Consider the following 14,946-nt stretch of genomic DNA (forward strand, 5'->3'; position numbering starts at 1 on the left):
TCTCCATTGTTTTTAATTTCACTGATTTTTGAACTAACTTTTGTTGTTGATTATCTTGTGCTTGCTTTAGGCTTAGATTGCTTGCCTTCCTCTGGTTTCTTATTTTTTTTTTTCTAACACATACGTTTAATGTTGCAAGTTTCACTTTAACTTTTGTTTTTGCTGCATCCCACACATTTTTATCAGTTGTGTTTTCATTTAGTTCAGAATATTTTTTATGATTTTTATTTTTTAACTTTATTGAGGAAGAATTGACAAATTTAATTGTATATACTTAAATTGTACAATGTGATGATTTGATACACATATATATTGTTGTATGATTACCAAGATCAAGAAAATTAACACATCTATCACCTCACCAAGTTAACACCTTGTGTGTGTGTGTGTATGTGTGTATGTGGTGACAATACTTAAGATATACTCTCACCAACTTTCAAGTATATAGTAACGTATTATTAACTATAGTCACAACACTGCACATCTGATCTTCAGAACTTTTTCTCCCTATAATTGAAAATTTGTAGCCTTTGAGCTACATCACCCCATTTCCCTGCCTCCCAGCTCTAGCAAACACTATTCTATTCTCTGTTTCTATGAAACTGGCTTTTGTTTTTTTCTTACATTCTACATGTAAGTGATATCATATATTATTTCTCTTTCTCTGCCTGGCTTATTTCACTTTGCCCTCCAGATTCATCCTTGTTATCACAAGTGGCAAGATATTTTTCTTTACTAAGGCTGAATAATATTCCATTTACATATCTATTTATCTATCTCATATGTTCTTTATCCATTTGTTTGCCAGTATTTTGTCCCAATCCAAAGGTTGCCTTTTCACTCTGTTGATTGTTTCCTTTGCTGTGCAGATTTTTAGTTTGATGTAGTCCTTTTGTCTATTTTTGCCCTTGTTGCACATGTTTTTGGTGTCCTAACCAAAAAATCATTGCCAAGACCAATGTCATGAAACTTTTCCCTATATGTTTTCCTATAAGAGTTTTATGGATTCAGGTCTTAGGCTAAGTCTTTAATATATTTTGAGGTAATTTTTGTGTATAGTATAAAAGATAAGGGTCATATTTGTTCTTTTGCATAACAATATCCAGTTTCCCAACACCTTTATTGAAGAGACTGTACTTTCTCCATTGTGTATTCCTGGCACCTCTGTTGAAGATCAGCTGACAATATACACATGGATTTATTTCTGGGCTCTCTATTCTGTCCCATTGATTTAGATGTCTGTGTTTATGCCAGTACCATATTATTTTGATTACTGTAGCTTTGTAATATATATATATATATATATATTTACTGAGGAACATTAGCCCTGAGCTAACATCTGTTGCCAGTCCTTTTCTTTTATTGCCAGAGGACGATTATCACTGAGCTAACATTGATGTCAATCTTCCTCCACTTTATATGTACGTTGCTGCCACAGCATAGCTGATGAATGATGTAGGTCTGCACCCAGGATCTGAACCTGTGAACCCAGGTTGCTGTAGTGGAGTGCACCAAACTTAACTACAATGCCATGGGGTTGGCCCCTGTAATATATTTTGAAGTCAGGAAGTATTATGCCTCCAGCTTTGTTCTTCTTGTTCAAAATTACTTCGGCTATTTGGGCCTTTTGTGGTTACCTATGAATTTTACAATTGTTTTTTCTATATTTGTAAAGTATTCCATTGGGATTTTGACAGGAGTTTCACTGGGTCTGCAGCTTGCTTGGGTGGTATGGACACTTCGGCAGTATTAAGTTTTCCGATCCATAAACACAGGATATCTTTCCGTTTATTTATGTCGACTATATTTCATTGGTGTTTCCTAGTGTTCCATGTACAGATCATTCACCTCCTTGCTTAAGTTTATTGCTAAGCGTCTTATTCTTTTTGATGCTATTGTAAATGAGATTGTTTCCTTAATTTCATTTTTGAATAATTCATTGTTTATGTATAGAAGCACAACTGATTTTTTTATGTTGATTTTGTATCCTGGAACTTTACTGAATGCATTTATTTGCTCTAACAGTTTTTTAGTAGAGTCTAGAGTTTTCTACCTATATGATAATGTCATCCACAAACAGTGATAATTTTACTTTTTTCTTTCTGATTTGGATGATTTTATTTATTTTTCTTGTCTAACTGCTCTGGCTTGGATTTCCAGTACTGTGTTAAATAGAAGTGGCAAGAGTGGGCATCCTAGTCTTATTCTAGACCTTAAAGGAAAAAAGTCCACCTTTGAGTTATTCATCATTGAGTGTGATATTATTTGTGGGCTTTTCATATATGATCTTTATTGATTTGAGATAAGTTTCTTCCATATCTAATTTGTTGAGAGTATTTTTTAATCATGAAATAGTGTTGAATATTGTCATATATTTTTTCTGTATCTATTGAGATGATCGTGTGATATTTATCCTTCATTCTATGAAAACAGTGTATCACATTGATTGATCTGTGTATATTGAACCATCCTTGTATCCTAGGGATAAATCCTACTTATTCATGTTTTTTTCTTTCTTTCAGTACTTTGAATATATCATCCTACTCTCTCTTGACTTGCAAGGTTTCTACTGAGAAATCTGCTTATAGTCTTATGAGGATTCCCTTTTCTGTGACTAGCAGCTTTTCTCTTGTTGCTTTCAAAATTCTCTTTGTCTTTGACTTTTGACAGGTTAATTATAGTATGTCTCAGTGTAGACCTTTTTAGGTTCAACATATTTGGAATTGTTTGATCTTCATGAATCTAAATTTCCATTTTCCTCCCAGATTTGAAAAGTTTTCAGTCATTATTTCTTTAATCTTTCTTCCTTTTCTTCTTTTTCTGCTCCTTTTTGGACTTCTCTGATGCATATATTTATTCACTTGATATTATGCTGTAGGTCACATAAGCTTTATTTACTGTTTTCATTCCTTTTTTTTTTTTTCATTTTGCTTCTTTGGATACTTTTAAATTATCTGTCTTTGAGTTGTCCAGTTGTTTCTTCTGCTTGATTAAGTCTGCTCTTGAAGCTCTTTGTTAAGTTTTTCAGTGCATTTGTTGTATTCATGATTTCCAGAATTTCTGTTTGGTTCTTTTCTTTGGTTTCTATCTCTTTGTAGGACTTCTCATTTTGTCTATGTATTGTTTTCCTGTTTTCATTTGTCTATCTGTGTTCTCTTTTAGCTCACTAAGCTTCAAGTCCATTATTTTAAACTCTTTGTTAGGTAATTTATACATCTCCATTTCTTTGGGATTGGTTACTGGAGCTTTATTTTGTTCCTTTGGTGGTGGCATGTTTCTCTGACTCTTCATGTTTCTTGCAGCTTTGCATTAGTTTCTGTGCATTTGAAGAAGCAGTTACCTCTTCAAATCTTTATGGACTGGCTTTGAAAGGGAAAATCCTTCACCATTCAGCTCTGCTAGAGACTCTGGGCATCTTTCAAATCTTTTCTATAGATGCACTTGTTCCACTCCTCCCTCTCCCTCTTGGGGAGTCTTAGCACTGTGTGTCTCTTTTTGATCCTGCAAAGCCATGTTGGATGCTGATATTTGCCTGCTTTTTCCCCATAGGGCAGTGCATTGAGATGCTGAGATGATGGACACAAGTTCCACTACTCTGTTTTCTTCCTGAAGAAGCAGCATCATGTTGTGTGCCTTCTTTTAACGCTGCAGAGTTGAGCCAACTGCTGAGATCTATGCTGGCTGCTGAGATCCACATCCCATCTGCAGTGTTGCATGGGGCACTGGCTGCAAGGGCATATTTAGGCCACTGGCAGTGTCCATGGGCAGGCTGGTGGTGGTCGTGGGCTGACTATTGTGAGCCTCACTTTTTCCCTATGTTTTTAGCTGCTCCCAGATGATCCAGCTGTGCTGATTCCCTTATTGCTCTGCATGGGGTAAGATGAAACCTGCTTCTTGGGCAGTGCCTTGAAAGACTTGGGAAGCCTGACACTTACTTTGTTCTTTCTTTCCCCTCTGGGGCAAATTATGGGCCTAGGAGATTTCTCTCAGAACTGAGCTCTGGCAGCTTGGGGGAGAGGTGATGTAGGTAAACTGAAACTGTTCTTATTACTCATTTCAATGTGGCTGTTGTTGGTTATCATGCTCCATGAGGGTGCTGGAATCTCTCAGTTGGACCACAGAGCTCTCATAAAGGTATTTTCACCCATAGATAGTTGTAAATTTTGTGTTTCTGTGGGTACATGAAGGCTGGGACTTCTGATTCTACCATCTCGCTGACATCACTCCGTGGTTGCGATGCTATAGTTTTGCAAGATGTTACCCTTGGAAAAACTGAGAAGAGAGTATTTGGTATCTGTCTTAGTCAGTTCAGGTTGCTATAACAGAATACTGTAGACTGACTGGCTTACATAACAGAAATTTATTTCTCACAGTTTTGGATGCTAAAACGTTTGATATCAGAGTGCAAGCATGGTCAAGTTCTTGTAAGGTTCTCAGATTTCAGGTGGCCATCTTCTTGCTGTATTTTCACATGGCAGAAAGAGGAAGCAAGGTCTCTCATGTCTCTTTTATAAGGGCACTAATCCTATCATGAGATCTCCATCCAAATGACCTAATTAGCTCCCATAGGCTTCTTCTCTAAATACCCTCATATTGGTGATTAGGGTTTCAATATATGAATTTGGGGGCACATACAAATTCAGTTCATTGTGGTATCTCTTTGTATTATTTCCTACAGCTGCATATGAATCTACATTTATCAAAAAAATTAAAAATGAATGTAAAATTAGGACATTTTCAGACATTAAAAAAATAAAATAAATCATCTGCAGCAAGTTTTCAGGACAAGAAGTGTTACAGAAGGCCCTTCAAGACTTTGGAAAATAATACCTACCACATGGAAATCTGGATCTACCAAAGCAATAAAGGGTACCAGAAAAAGTAACTAGATGGGTAAATATAAAATCATTTCTGTATTATTTTATCTTTAAAAATAATGACCTATTCAGATCAAAAAATAATAATAATGTATTTTGGAGTTTATTTCAGATGTAGAAGTAGCAGTAAAGTGTATGACAGCAATCACAATAGTAATTTTTATCAACTATTTAAGAGAAGAAATAATGTCAATTACATAAAATTGAAGGGTTTTAGAATACTTACCAGCTCAGTTTTTGAGGCCAGTATTATTCTGATACCAAAATTAGACAAAAAAGTGTTTTAATAATTGAAATATACAAACCGATATCCCTCAAGAACATGTATTTAAAAACCCTGAAAAAGTTTTAGCATATTAGATCTAACAATATCTAAAAGAATAATACATAATGACTAATTGGAGTGTGTTCCAGGAATGAAGATAGACTTAACGTTGGAAATGGAATATTATAACACACCATATTCAGAGACTTAAAAAAATATGATCATCTCAGTAGATGCAGCAAAAGCCTTGAACGATGTACAACATTCTTTCCTGATTAAAACATTCTTTCCTGATTAAAACAGTTAACAAATTAGGAACAGAAGGGAATTTCTTCAATGTGATAAAGAACATCTATTAAAAATCCCACAGCTAACATCATGAAAGCCTAAGTGCTTTCCCATAAGATCAAGAACAAGACATAGATGTTAGCTTGCTCCACTTATATTTAACATTTTACTGGAAGTTTTATCCAGTGCAATAAGATGATAAAGAGAAATAAAACACATCAAGACAATAAAGGAAATAGTAAAACTGTCTTTATTTGCAGATGGTGGTTGTCCACACAAAAAATCATATAGAATATACAAAAATGCTACTAAAACTAATAAATGAGTTTAACAAATTTTTTCATGTAAAGTCAATATACAAAATAATGTTGGTAGCAACAAATCACAGATTGAAACAAAAAAGATTATTTACATAGCATCAAAATATGAAATATTTAGAGATAAATTTGACAAAATATGTTCAAGCTCTGCACGCTAAATTCTACATAGCTTTACCGAGACAAATTAAAGAAGACCTACTAAATCAAGGTATATACTGTATTTGTGAATTAGAAGACTCATTGTCAAGTTGTCAGTTTTTTCTGTATTGATCTATACATTCAAGACAATCCCAAGCAAAACCCAAGTAGATGTTATTATATAAATTGACAAGATGGCTTTAGGATTCATAAAGAAGTGTAGAGGACTTAGAATACCCTAAACAACTTTAAACAGGAAAGATAAAGATGGAATACTTACAACTGATTTTAAGACTTAAAGACCTGCAACAATCAAGACAATGTCATATTGGCACCAAGGAATAATAAAATATAATGCACAGAAATAAATCCATGCATAAATGGTCAATACATTTTTGCAAATGTGCAAAGCAAACTCAATAAAGGATAATCTTTGCAACAAATGTTTCTGAAACAATTGGACATTCCTATGCAAAAGACATAAAAAGCAAAAATTTGCTTTATACCATGCATCATATACAAAATTTAACTTAAAATACATCATAAACTTACATGTAAGATCTAAAATGAGTTAGCTGATGACTGGACAGAGATGTTCTTACATGCCTTGAACCACAAAGTCTCCAAGTCTTCATATGGAGCTATATTTGTGTTGGGTATATTTTCTATGTCCTAGCAGGCAATTTAAAACTCTACCAGCTTTCACTTCCCACGTGCACATAACCTCAAGGTCAACCAGAGTGAGAAATTAGGGCTTTTTCAGGTCTTTCTTGGGCATGCACACAACCCTTCATATATATGTGGCCTTTTAGATTCTCAGGAATATATCAGAGATTTTCAAAGCTCCCTATGTACCTCCTCATTCCACAATTTTTCCTATTAAGATTTTGGTCAGCTTCTTGTTTGCCCCAACTCTTACCACCAGCTCAGGCAGCTGCAATGTTGAACAGTTGCCACTGATTTTGTCAAATGTCCTGGGGAAATGCTGCTCCCAGTGACAAAGCTCTGAGTCATTCAACTAAAGATGAGCCCTGCTAACAGGGGTTCCCAGTTAGCTGCCAGATAGGTCAAACAGTGACAATTCTCTAAGAATGAGCTTCTGGAGGAGTTCCAAATCCATTCTGCCCCTGCAGTGGTTGTTAGGCTTCTATTTTTCATGGCTACCATGGTTACAAGTTTGTTGACTTTCAAAGCTACCATAGAGCTGGGGAGAGAGGGTGGGAATGGAAGAAGTTAATGCCGCAAAGTTCTGTGTTCTTACTGAGATGTAACTGTTTTTCTTAAACACTCCTCAGATTGTTGCACAATCTTGGCTCACATCCAGAGTTATGAAAAAATAGATTTTGATAATTTTTACCAGTGTTCTCATTAGTTTTATGGAGGAATAGATTTTCGGAGGTCCTGCTCTGCCATTCCGGAAGTGCTTCAGTCATTATAAGATGTATATGGGATCAGAGTATAGAGAACAATAGGTAAATTATTTGTAAGTATGACCAACGTTACCTTAGGGATACCTGGGAATGACACTGCACCTATGTCTGTGTGTCTATGTTAGTGGCAGTGACCACATACGCTAGAGGATTGTGTGTTTCCCATTAATTTTTTGCTGTGTAACAAAATATCCCAAAACTTAGTGCCTTAAAACAACAACAAGTATTTGTTTAGTCACAAATCCACAATTTGTGCTGGGTGTGGTAAGGAAGATTCACCTCTTCTTCACTTGATATTCACTGGGGCAGCCTGACTGAGGTTAGATGGCTCAACCACATACTTGGTAAGTCTTTTGTCTGAAAACTTAGCTGCTGGGGGCCAAGGCCTCAGTATCTCTTTAAGTCGGCTTCTCTTCACGGGTATTTTCATGTGGTCCATGGATGTTTGCCCTTCCTCAGAGCATGGTGACTAGTTCCAAGAGTAAGTGCCTTAGAGAACCAGTAAGAAACTACGTTGCCTTTAATGATCTAGCCTCAGAAGTCACATGACATCTTCCAAATTCAGAAGGGGAAGATATGGACCCCCCTCTACCTCTTGATGGGAAAGTGTCATAGTTTTGTTTCATGAAGAATATTTAAGATGGGAGATATTGCTGTGGTCATCTTTGGAAAATATAATTTGCCCTAATATCTTAGAATTTAGTAAAATTTTGAGAATGTGTGTGTATGTGTAATGGAGGATGATATAAGTTCAAGAACTCTTATTCAAAGTTGGGGAATCCTTATCTCAGTGAGAAGCTCCCTTGATTGAAGAGTGGTAAAACTTGCTCTTGAACATCTCTCTCTGAAGCTTATATATATCTACAACATTCTGAACAAACATTACCTCATCATAGCTTCTCTAAATTCTGTGCTCTTTGGGTTTTAATGTTTTCACGTATTTATCCTGACTTAAATAGGAAAATTGTGAGTAATAATTAAAATAGGAAGTGGATATAAACTTGCCAATAAAAACTCTAAGTAACAGAATATTTTTAAAGAAATGTCATTTTATTAAATTCTAACATTTCCAGTGACGGGGGACACAACTATATGTTTTAAAGATCTTCATATTATTTAGACAATAGCCTGAAATCATAAATCACTTGCATATTCATTATTTGAATGCCGCTGCTACTGTGTAAGTCCTTCATTTTATGAGGATATTTAGTCTACCTGATTACACGCATCATAATTTCCTTGGTATACCCTACCTTCAGGAATACTGGTGAACTTCTCCCTCAGAAGCTCCATGCTATAGGATGACCTAGGCTTAGTGAAGAATAGTCAGAATGCTTAGTTAGTCACTCTTGTAGTATGTCCTTCCCTGCGAATTATCTTGTCTAAATAATGCTTTTGTTTCCTGTTCATTGACATATTCATCATAAAGAAAATATCAACTTGTGTCCTATTTGCATTGTAGGGAGGCTGGAAAAATGATAGTCTAATGTAGTTGTCCTCCTTTTGTCAAGTATTTTTTTTCATCTAATTAAAACCCTACAATGTAGTTATTTTTAACCTTATTTTTGAAAGAGGACACTGAAAAATAAAGTAATATAAAATTTCACAAGATTCTACATCTAGTGACTGGTGGAATCAGAATTAAAATACTAGTATGTCCAACTGAGTTCAAAATCCACATTATTTCTACCACTTAGCTATATACTATCTTGAGTGGGAGAATAAAGATACTGACACTTTCTAAATGAACCTGGGCAAGTCACTTTTTTCCTTATAGTTGTATTTTACATCCTAAAAATGTGATTTGTTCTCTTAACCTAGGTGATACAAAGTTTCATTTATTGTTTGTGCATTATATTTTTATCATAATTCTTTAATATGTATTATATACTCAATAAAATTATTCATAAAGAACAAAAAAAAAGAATCATTTACTAAAATAAATGAAGATATAAATAGCATTTCACATACCTCTGAGTGATAGAAATTAGATCTTGGAGATTCTCTAGATCTCACCTAATCCAATCCTTTCACTTTACTGACGAGGAGTTTGTGAATGTCCACTTGAATGATTTACCCTCTCCATTTTATATTATTCTATTCTTTCTTTCTTTCTTGTTTTTTTTTGCTGAAGAAGATTGTCCCTGAGCTAACATCTGTTTCCAATCTTCCTCTTTTTGCTTGAAGAAGACTGTTGCTGAGCTGACATCTGTGCCACTCTTCCTCTACTTTGGATGTGGGACACAGCCGCAGCATGGCTTGATGAGAGGTGTGTAGGTTTGTGCTGGGATCTGGCCCACAACCTGGGGCCAGGCCGCCAAAGCTGAGCATGTGAATTTAACCACTATACCATCAGCCAGCCCCACCTCTCTCCATTTTAATACGGGAATAGCCGATTTCCTGGCAGGCAAATTAAGTCACACACAGATTAGGGGGGTGGACTACCTTCTGGAGTCTCTTGGGAGCCTTTGCACAGAAGTCTTTGTAGAGCCCGCTTCACTTCCTTGTTCCGCAGAGTGTAAATGAAAGGGTTGAGCATGGGAGTGACTATTGTGTAGAAGACAGCAGGGGCCCCAGCTCCTGCCCCACTGGAGCGAGGTTGCAGGTAGATACAGACAGGTGGCATGTAGTACAGGAGCACCACTGTGAGGTGGGAGGTACAAGTGGAGAAGGCACGCTGCCGGCCCTTGGTTGTGCGGATCCGCAACACTGCTGCCACGATGAAGACATAGGATGTAACAATGAGAATTAGACAACCTGCAGCCACAATGCCAATGTTGGCAAGCATGACAAGCTCATTAACTGTAGTGTCTGCACAGGCCAGCTTCAGCACAGGGGGGATGTCACAGAAGAAGTAGGCAATGTGGTGAGGCCCACAGTAGTGCAGGCAGAAGGTGAGGGAGGTATGGACTGCAGAGTGCACAGCACCTATGGCCCAAGTAATCCCAGCAAGCCCTGAGTACATGTGCCTGTTCATGACAACTGGGTAGTGTAGGGGTTGACAGATAGCCAGGTAGCGGTCATAGGCCATGACAGTGTACAGGAAGCACTCAGTGCTGGCCAGGAAGTGGAAGCAGTAAAGTTGTACAGCACAGCCCTCAAAGGAAATCACCTTCCCATCCAGAGTCAGGAGGCCTGCCATGACCTTGGGCACTGTCACTGTAGACAAGCATGCATCCAGGAATGAGAGGTGCCCCAGGAAGTGGTACATAGGGGAGCAGAGGTGGGTGTCAGAGCCCACAGTTATGAGAATGAGGAGATTTCCGGTCAAGGTGATACTATAGATGAGGAGGAAGAGGAGAAAGAAGAGGCTAGGATGTTCAGCTGTGTACATCAGACCCTCCAGGAAGAAGTGGCTCACCACAGTCTGGTTGGGGTCTTCTGTCTCCATGGTCATCCTCTCACACACAGAGTGGTTACTTATCCCCTTTGCAACAAAACTGACGTCAACAGACTGATAAATAGCCATTCTCCTTTCCTGGAATGTCATTAGCCATTGGGCTATGCCTTCTTGGTCTTGCCCCATAAATGAGAAAAAGATACACAGGTTCCATTCACTCTTTTGACCTGTTCTAATATTTTTCTTGCTGCACTTTCAAAATGAATCTTTCTGTATGGGATCTACAACTGATTTGAGGCATATAAAGGACTGTAAGAATTATTTTTAGAAATGTACTCCCTAAATAATGGCAGTATAAATATGGTTATAAATCTTACTCTCATGGAGCATACGGTTTTTGCAAATATTTCAGAACTCTGATGCCACTGCTCTCCTGATTTACTCTGCCATACTGCAGATGTGATAAGCAGATTCTTATTGTTGTGTGTCACCAGGGAGTTTCATCTCATCTTTTCGGGAGATTTGCCCAGAGTTTTTACGTCAGCCAGAGACACAGCAGTTCCATCCACTCCTCACCCAGAGGGAATTCTTTGGAATTTCAGTCAACTCTCAAGTGTGTGACAATGAAGCCTTAGAGAACTGATTGAATAATTATCAGGACAAATTGTTCAGTACATTTCATGCTCTTCCTGTAAAGCTTTGTTTCAATCTTTTGGGAAATGTTTTCCTAGGCCTTTATTGTTGAGCCTGAATTGAAATTTAAGAGTTTTCTTTAATTCTTTCCATCCTTTACCTCCTAAGCCTAATTAAATGTTGCTTCTGTTTTTATGAAATGTTCTGTAAAGATATACTTATAAAAAGAGAAAGTAGATTTATGGATGCTGGGACTGGAGTGAGAACAATGAATGACTACAAATGGTCAGGAGGGATCTTTCTGAAGTAACAGAACTGTTCTAAATTTGGATTGTAGTTATAGTTGCACATATAGTTGTGAATTTACTAACAATTGTTGAATTGTATATTTAAACAGGTGAATTTTATGATATGCAAAATATACCTCAATAGGCTGTTAAAAAAAAGAAATCAAAAGAAGGTGTCTGCCAAGTGACACAAAACATGTTTTAAGGAAATGGAAAGATATTGCTTGCTCAAGGATGAGTATAATAAAATCTTTAAATTTCTTCCAATTTTTAAAACTTTTTATTTTGAAATGTTAAAGTTACTGAAAAATAAAAAGAAATTGAATATAGTTCAAAAATACTTTGAGCCAACTTCCCCTAATGTTAAACATTTATAAGCCATAGTAAAATTATAAAAATCAGGAATTAACATTATTACCAAACTCAACTGTGGACCGTATTGAAATTTCACCAGTTTTTCTCTGGTGTCTTTTTTCTATGCCAAGATCCAGCAGGAGAACTTAGTCTTCTCCAGCCTGTGACAGTCTCTCAGTCTTTGTTGTAGTTAATGACCTTTATCATTTTGATTAGTACTGGTCAATTATTTTGTACAATGTCTCTCAATTTGGGTTTGTATGTTTTCTCCTGAGTAGATTGAGATTATGCATTTTTGGCAATAACACCACAGAAGTGATGTTGTATCCTTTTCAGGGCATCATTTCAGGGTATACGTGATGTCAGTATCTCATATTATTGGTTATGTTAAATGTTTTAGGGGGAGATACTTTGAGACTGGCTTATATTTTGTGTCTCCTCAAACTTTGACTCACTGATTATAGAATACCTTGTGTATTTGGCTTGAAAATATTATTACTAATGTTAATTTAAAAAAATTTTCCCTCAATCCCCTACATTATTAATCTAAATTCTTCTATAAGGAAGAATTGTTTCTTTTTCCCCACTTATTATTTATTAAATTATTTATATCAATAGGGATTCATGAGTATATATTTTATTCTGCAGTTAAATATAATCCAACATGATAATTATTTATTTTGTTATTCAAATTATACTAACTTTGGCTATTTGGAGCTCCCTCAGTTTGTCACCTGTATCTTGTTGACTTGCTCTATCTTTTTCACATACTTCCTTATTTCCAGCACATGAGATGTTCCACGCTCTTCTTGTATTTTCCCCGCCTCAGTCATAGACTTCATGACTCCCCTAAGGACCCCTTTTATTGGAGAATTGTATTTAGAAACCAAAATCTCTTTCTAGGTACACTCAATGCTATTGGGGTATCTTTACTCCTAGGCCCTCTCAACAAACAGGAAATATATGTACGAATACTAATTCATCCATATACATACATCTATATCTATTTCTATATTTATTGTACAAGTTTTAAAAGCCATTAGTTTATACTGATATTTCCAAATTCCAATCCAATGCCACTTTTGCTCTCTTTGTTTGTAATTTTTTTCTCCAACAGTGAGAAAACTGCTTTGCATTACCTAAATATAGCCACTTACCAATTTAATTATTTTCTTTGATTACTTTTGGATTTTGAGTCATAGTTCAAAAGTATTTCCCTATACTATGGCTAAAGAGTAATTCATCCATGTTTTCTTCCAGTACTTGTATGGTTTTTTGTTTTACATTTAGATCCCTAATCCATCTGCAGTTTAATCTTTTCTACAGTGGATGAGATATGGACCAAATTTCATCTTTTTTCCAAATGGCTACCCAGTTATCCCAGCACCATTTGTCAAGAAGTCTGTCTTTAGCACAGAGCTTAAGATGCCAGAATTACCATATGATAAATTTCTATTAGTACTTGGAATTATTTCCTGACTTATTCTATTCCACATGTCTATTGGTCTAGTCAGGTTATCAGTACCAAACTGCTGTAAATATACAGGTTTTATCATATATTTTCATGCCTGGTAGAGCTAGTCCCTCTCATACTTTTCTAGCATTTTATTGTACATTCTTGCCTGATTGTGTTTCCATATGAACTTTAGTATCAACTTATCAAACTCCATAAATGTATTATTTTCATTGAGATTGTGTCAGATTTATGAATTAATTCAGGGATAGCAGTTATTTCTATCTTTCTGATTCATATTATCCAAGAACAGAGGATGACTACATTTGTTCACATATACTTTTGTGTTTTTCAGGAATGTGTTAAAATTTTTCCCATATAGGTTTTGCACATTTCTTATTAAATTTATTCTTACACATCTAATCTTCTTTTGCTTTTGTAAGTGGAATTTTCACTACCAACATATCTTCTAAGTCTTTATTGTTTATGTGTATGAATACTTTGATTTCTATATATTAAATTCTTCTTTATTACTGGATTTTTTTATTGCTTGAGTTAGTTTTATTGTTTATTCTCTGGGATTTTCCAGGTATACTCTCATAATATTTATATATGGAGATATTTCTACTTAGTCTTTATCCATTCGTATTCACCTAATTTATTTCTCTTGCCTAACTGTATTAACTAACACTTCTAACATAGTGCTAAATATTAGCAGAGACAATGGGCAGTCTTACTTTGTTCCTGTTTTTATTTGAAATGCCTGTAGTGTTTTCCAATTAGGTAAAATACAACTTGCTGTAATATATACAGGCCTGCCTCAGTATTCATGGATGATTGGTTCCAGGATGCCTGCAAATACCAAAATCTATGATGCTCGAGTCCCTTATATGAGTGGTGTAGTATTTGCATATAACCTATGCACATCCTCCTGTATGCTTCAAATAATCTCTGGATTACTTATAATACCAAAGAAAACATAAACACTGGGTGAATAGTTATAATGTTGTTAAAGGAATAACGACAAGAGAAAAAGAGGGTACATATTCAGTACTGACACAACCATTGTAGGACTTTCTATGCATGTTGGTGGAATCTCCATGCATTTGAGGGGGCAACTATAAACATATATATACTATATATGTAAAGTGTGTGTGTGTGTGTATATATATATATATATATATATATAGTACAGGAATATCTCATTTTATTGTGCTTTGCTTTATTGTGCTTTACTTTATTACACTTTGTAGATACTGTGTTTCTAACAAGTTGAAGGTTTGTTGCAACCCTGAGTTGAGCAAGTCTATCAGTGCCATTTTTCAATAGTGTTTGCTCATTTTGTGTCTCTGTGTCACAGTTTGGTAATTCCTGCAATATTTCAAACTTTTGCACTATTATTATGTTTGTTATGGTGATCTGTGATCGGTGATCTTTGATGTTACTATTGCAATTGTTTTGGCACCATGAACTGCACCCATATAAGATGGCAAACTTAAGTGATATATGTTGTGTGTGTTCTGACTGCTCCACCGTCCCTCCATTCCCCCATCTCTTTCTC

The 14,946-nt window shown here is 35.8% G+C and overlaps 1 protein-coding gene across 1 annotated transcript; it reads right to left on the reverse strand.

Moving 5' to 3' along the window:
• Nucleotides 1-9,746: 9,746 nt before the first annotated feature.
• Nucleotides 9,747-10,736, reverse strand: OR10S1 (olfactory receptor family 10 subfamily S member 1). The gene has a single exon (XM_001501673.4). It carries the CDS (start codon nt 10,713-10,715, stop codon nt 9,747-9,749), a length of 969 nt encoding a protein of 322 aa, XP_001501723.4. The 5' UTR covers nt 10,716-10,736.
• Between the last annotated feature and the right edge of the window lie 4,210 nt (nt 10,737-14,946).

Source organism: Equus caballus, chromosome 7, assembly GCF_041296265.1.
Source record: "Equus caballus isolate H_3958 breed thoroughbred chromosome 7, TB-T2T, whole genome shotgun sequence".
NCBI lineage: Eukaryota > Metazoa > Chordata > Mammalia > Perissodactyla > Equidae > Equus > Equus caballus.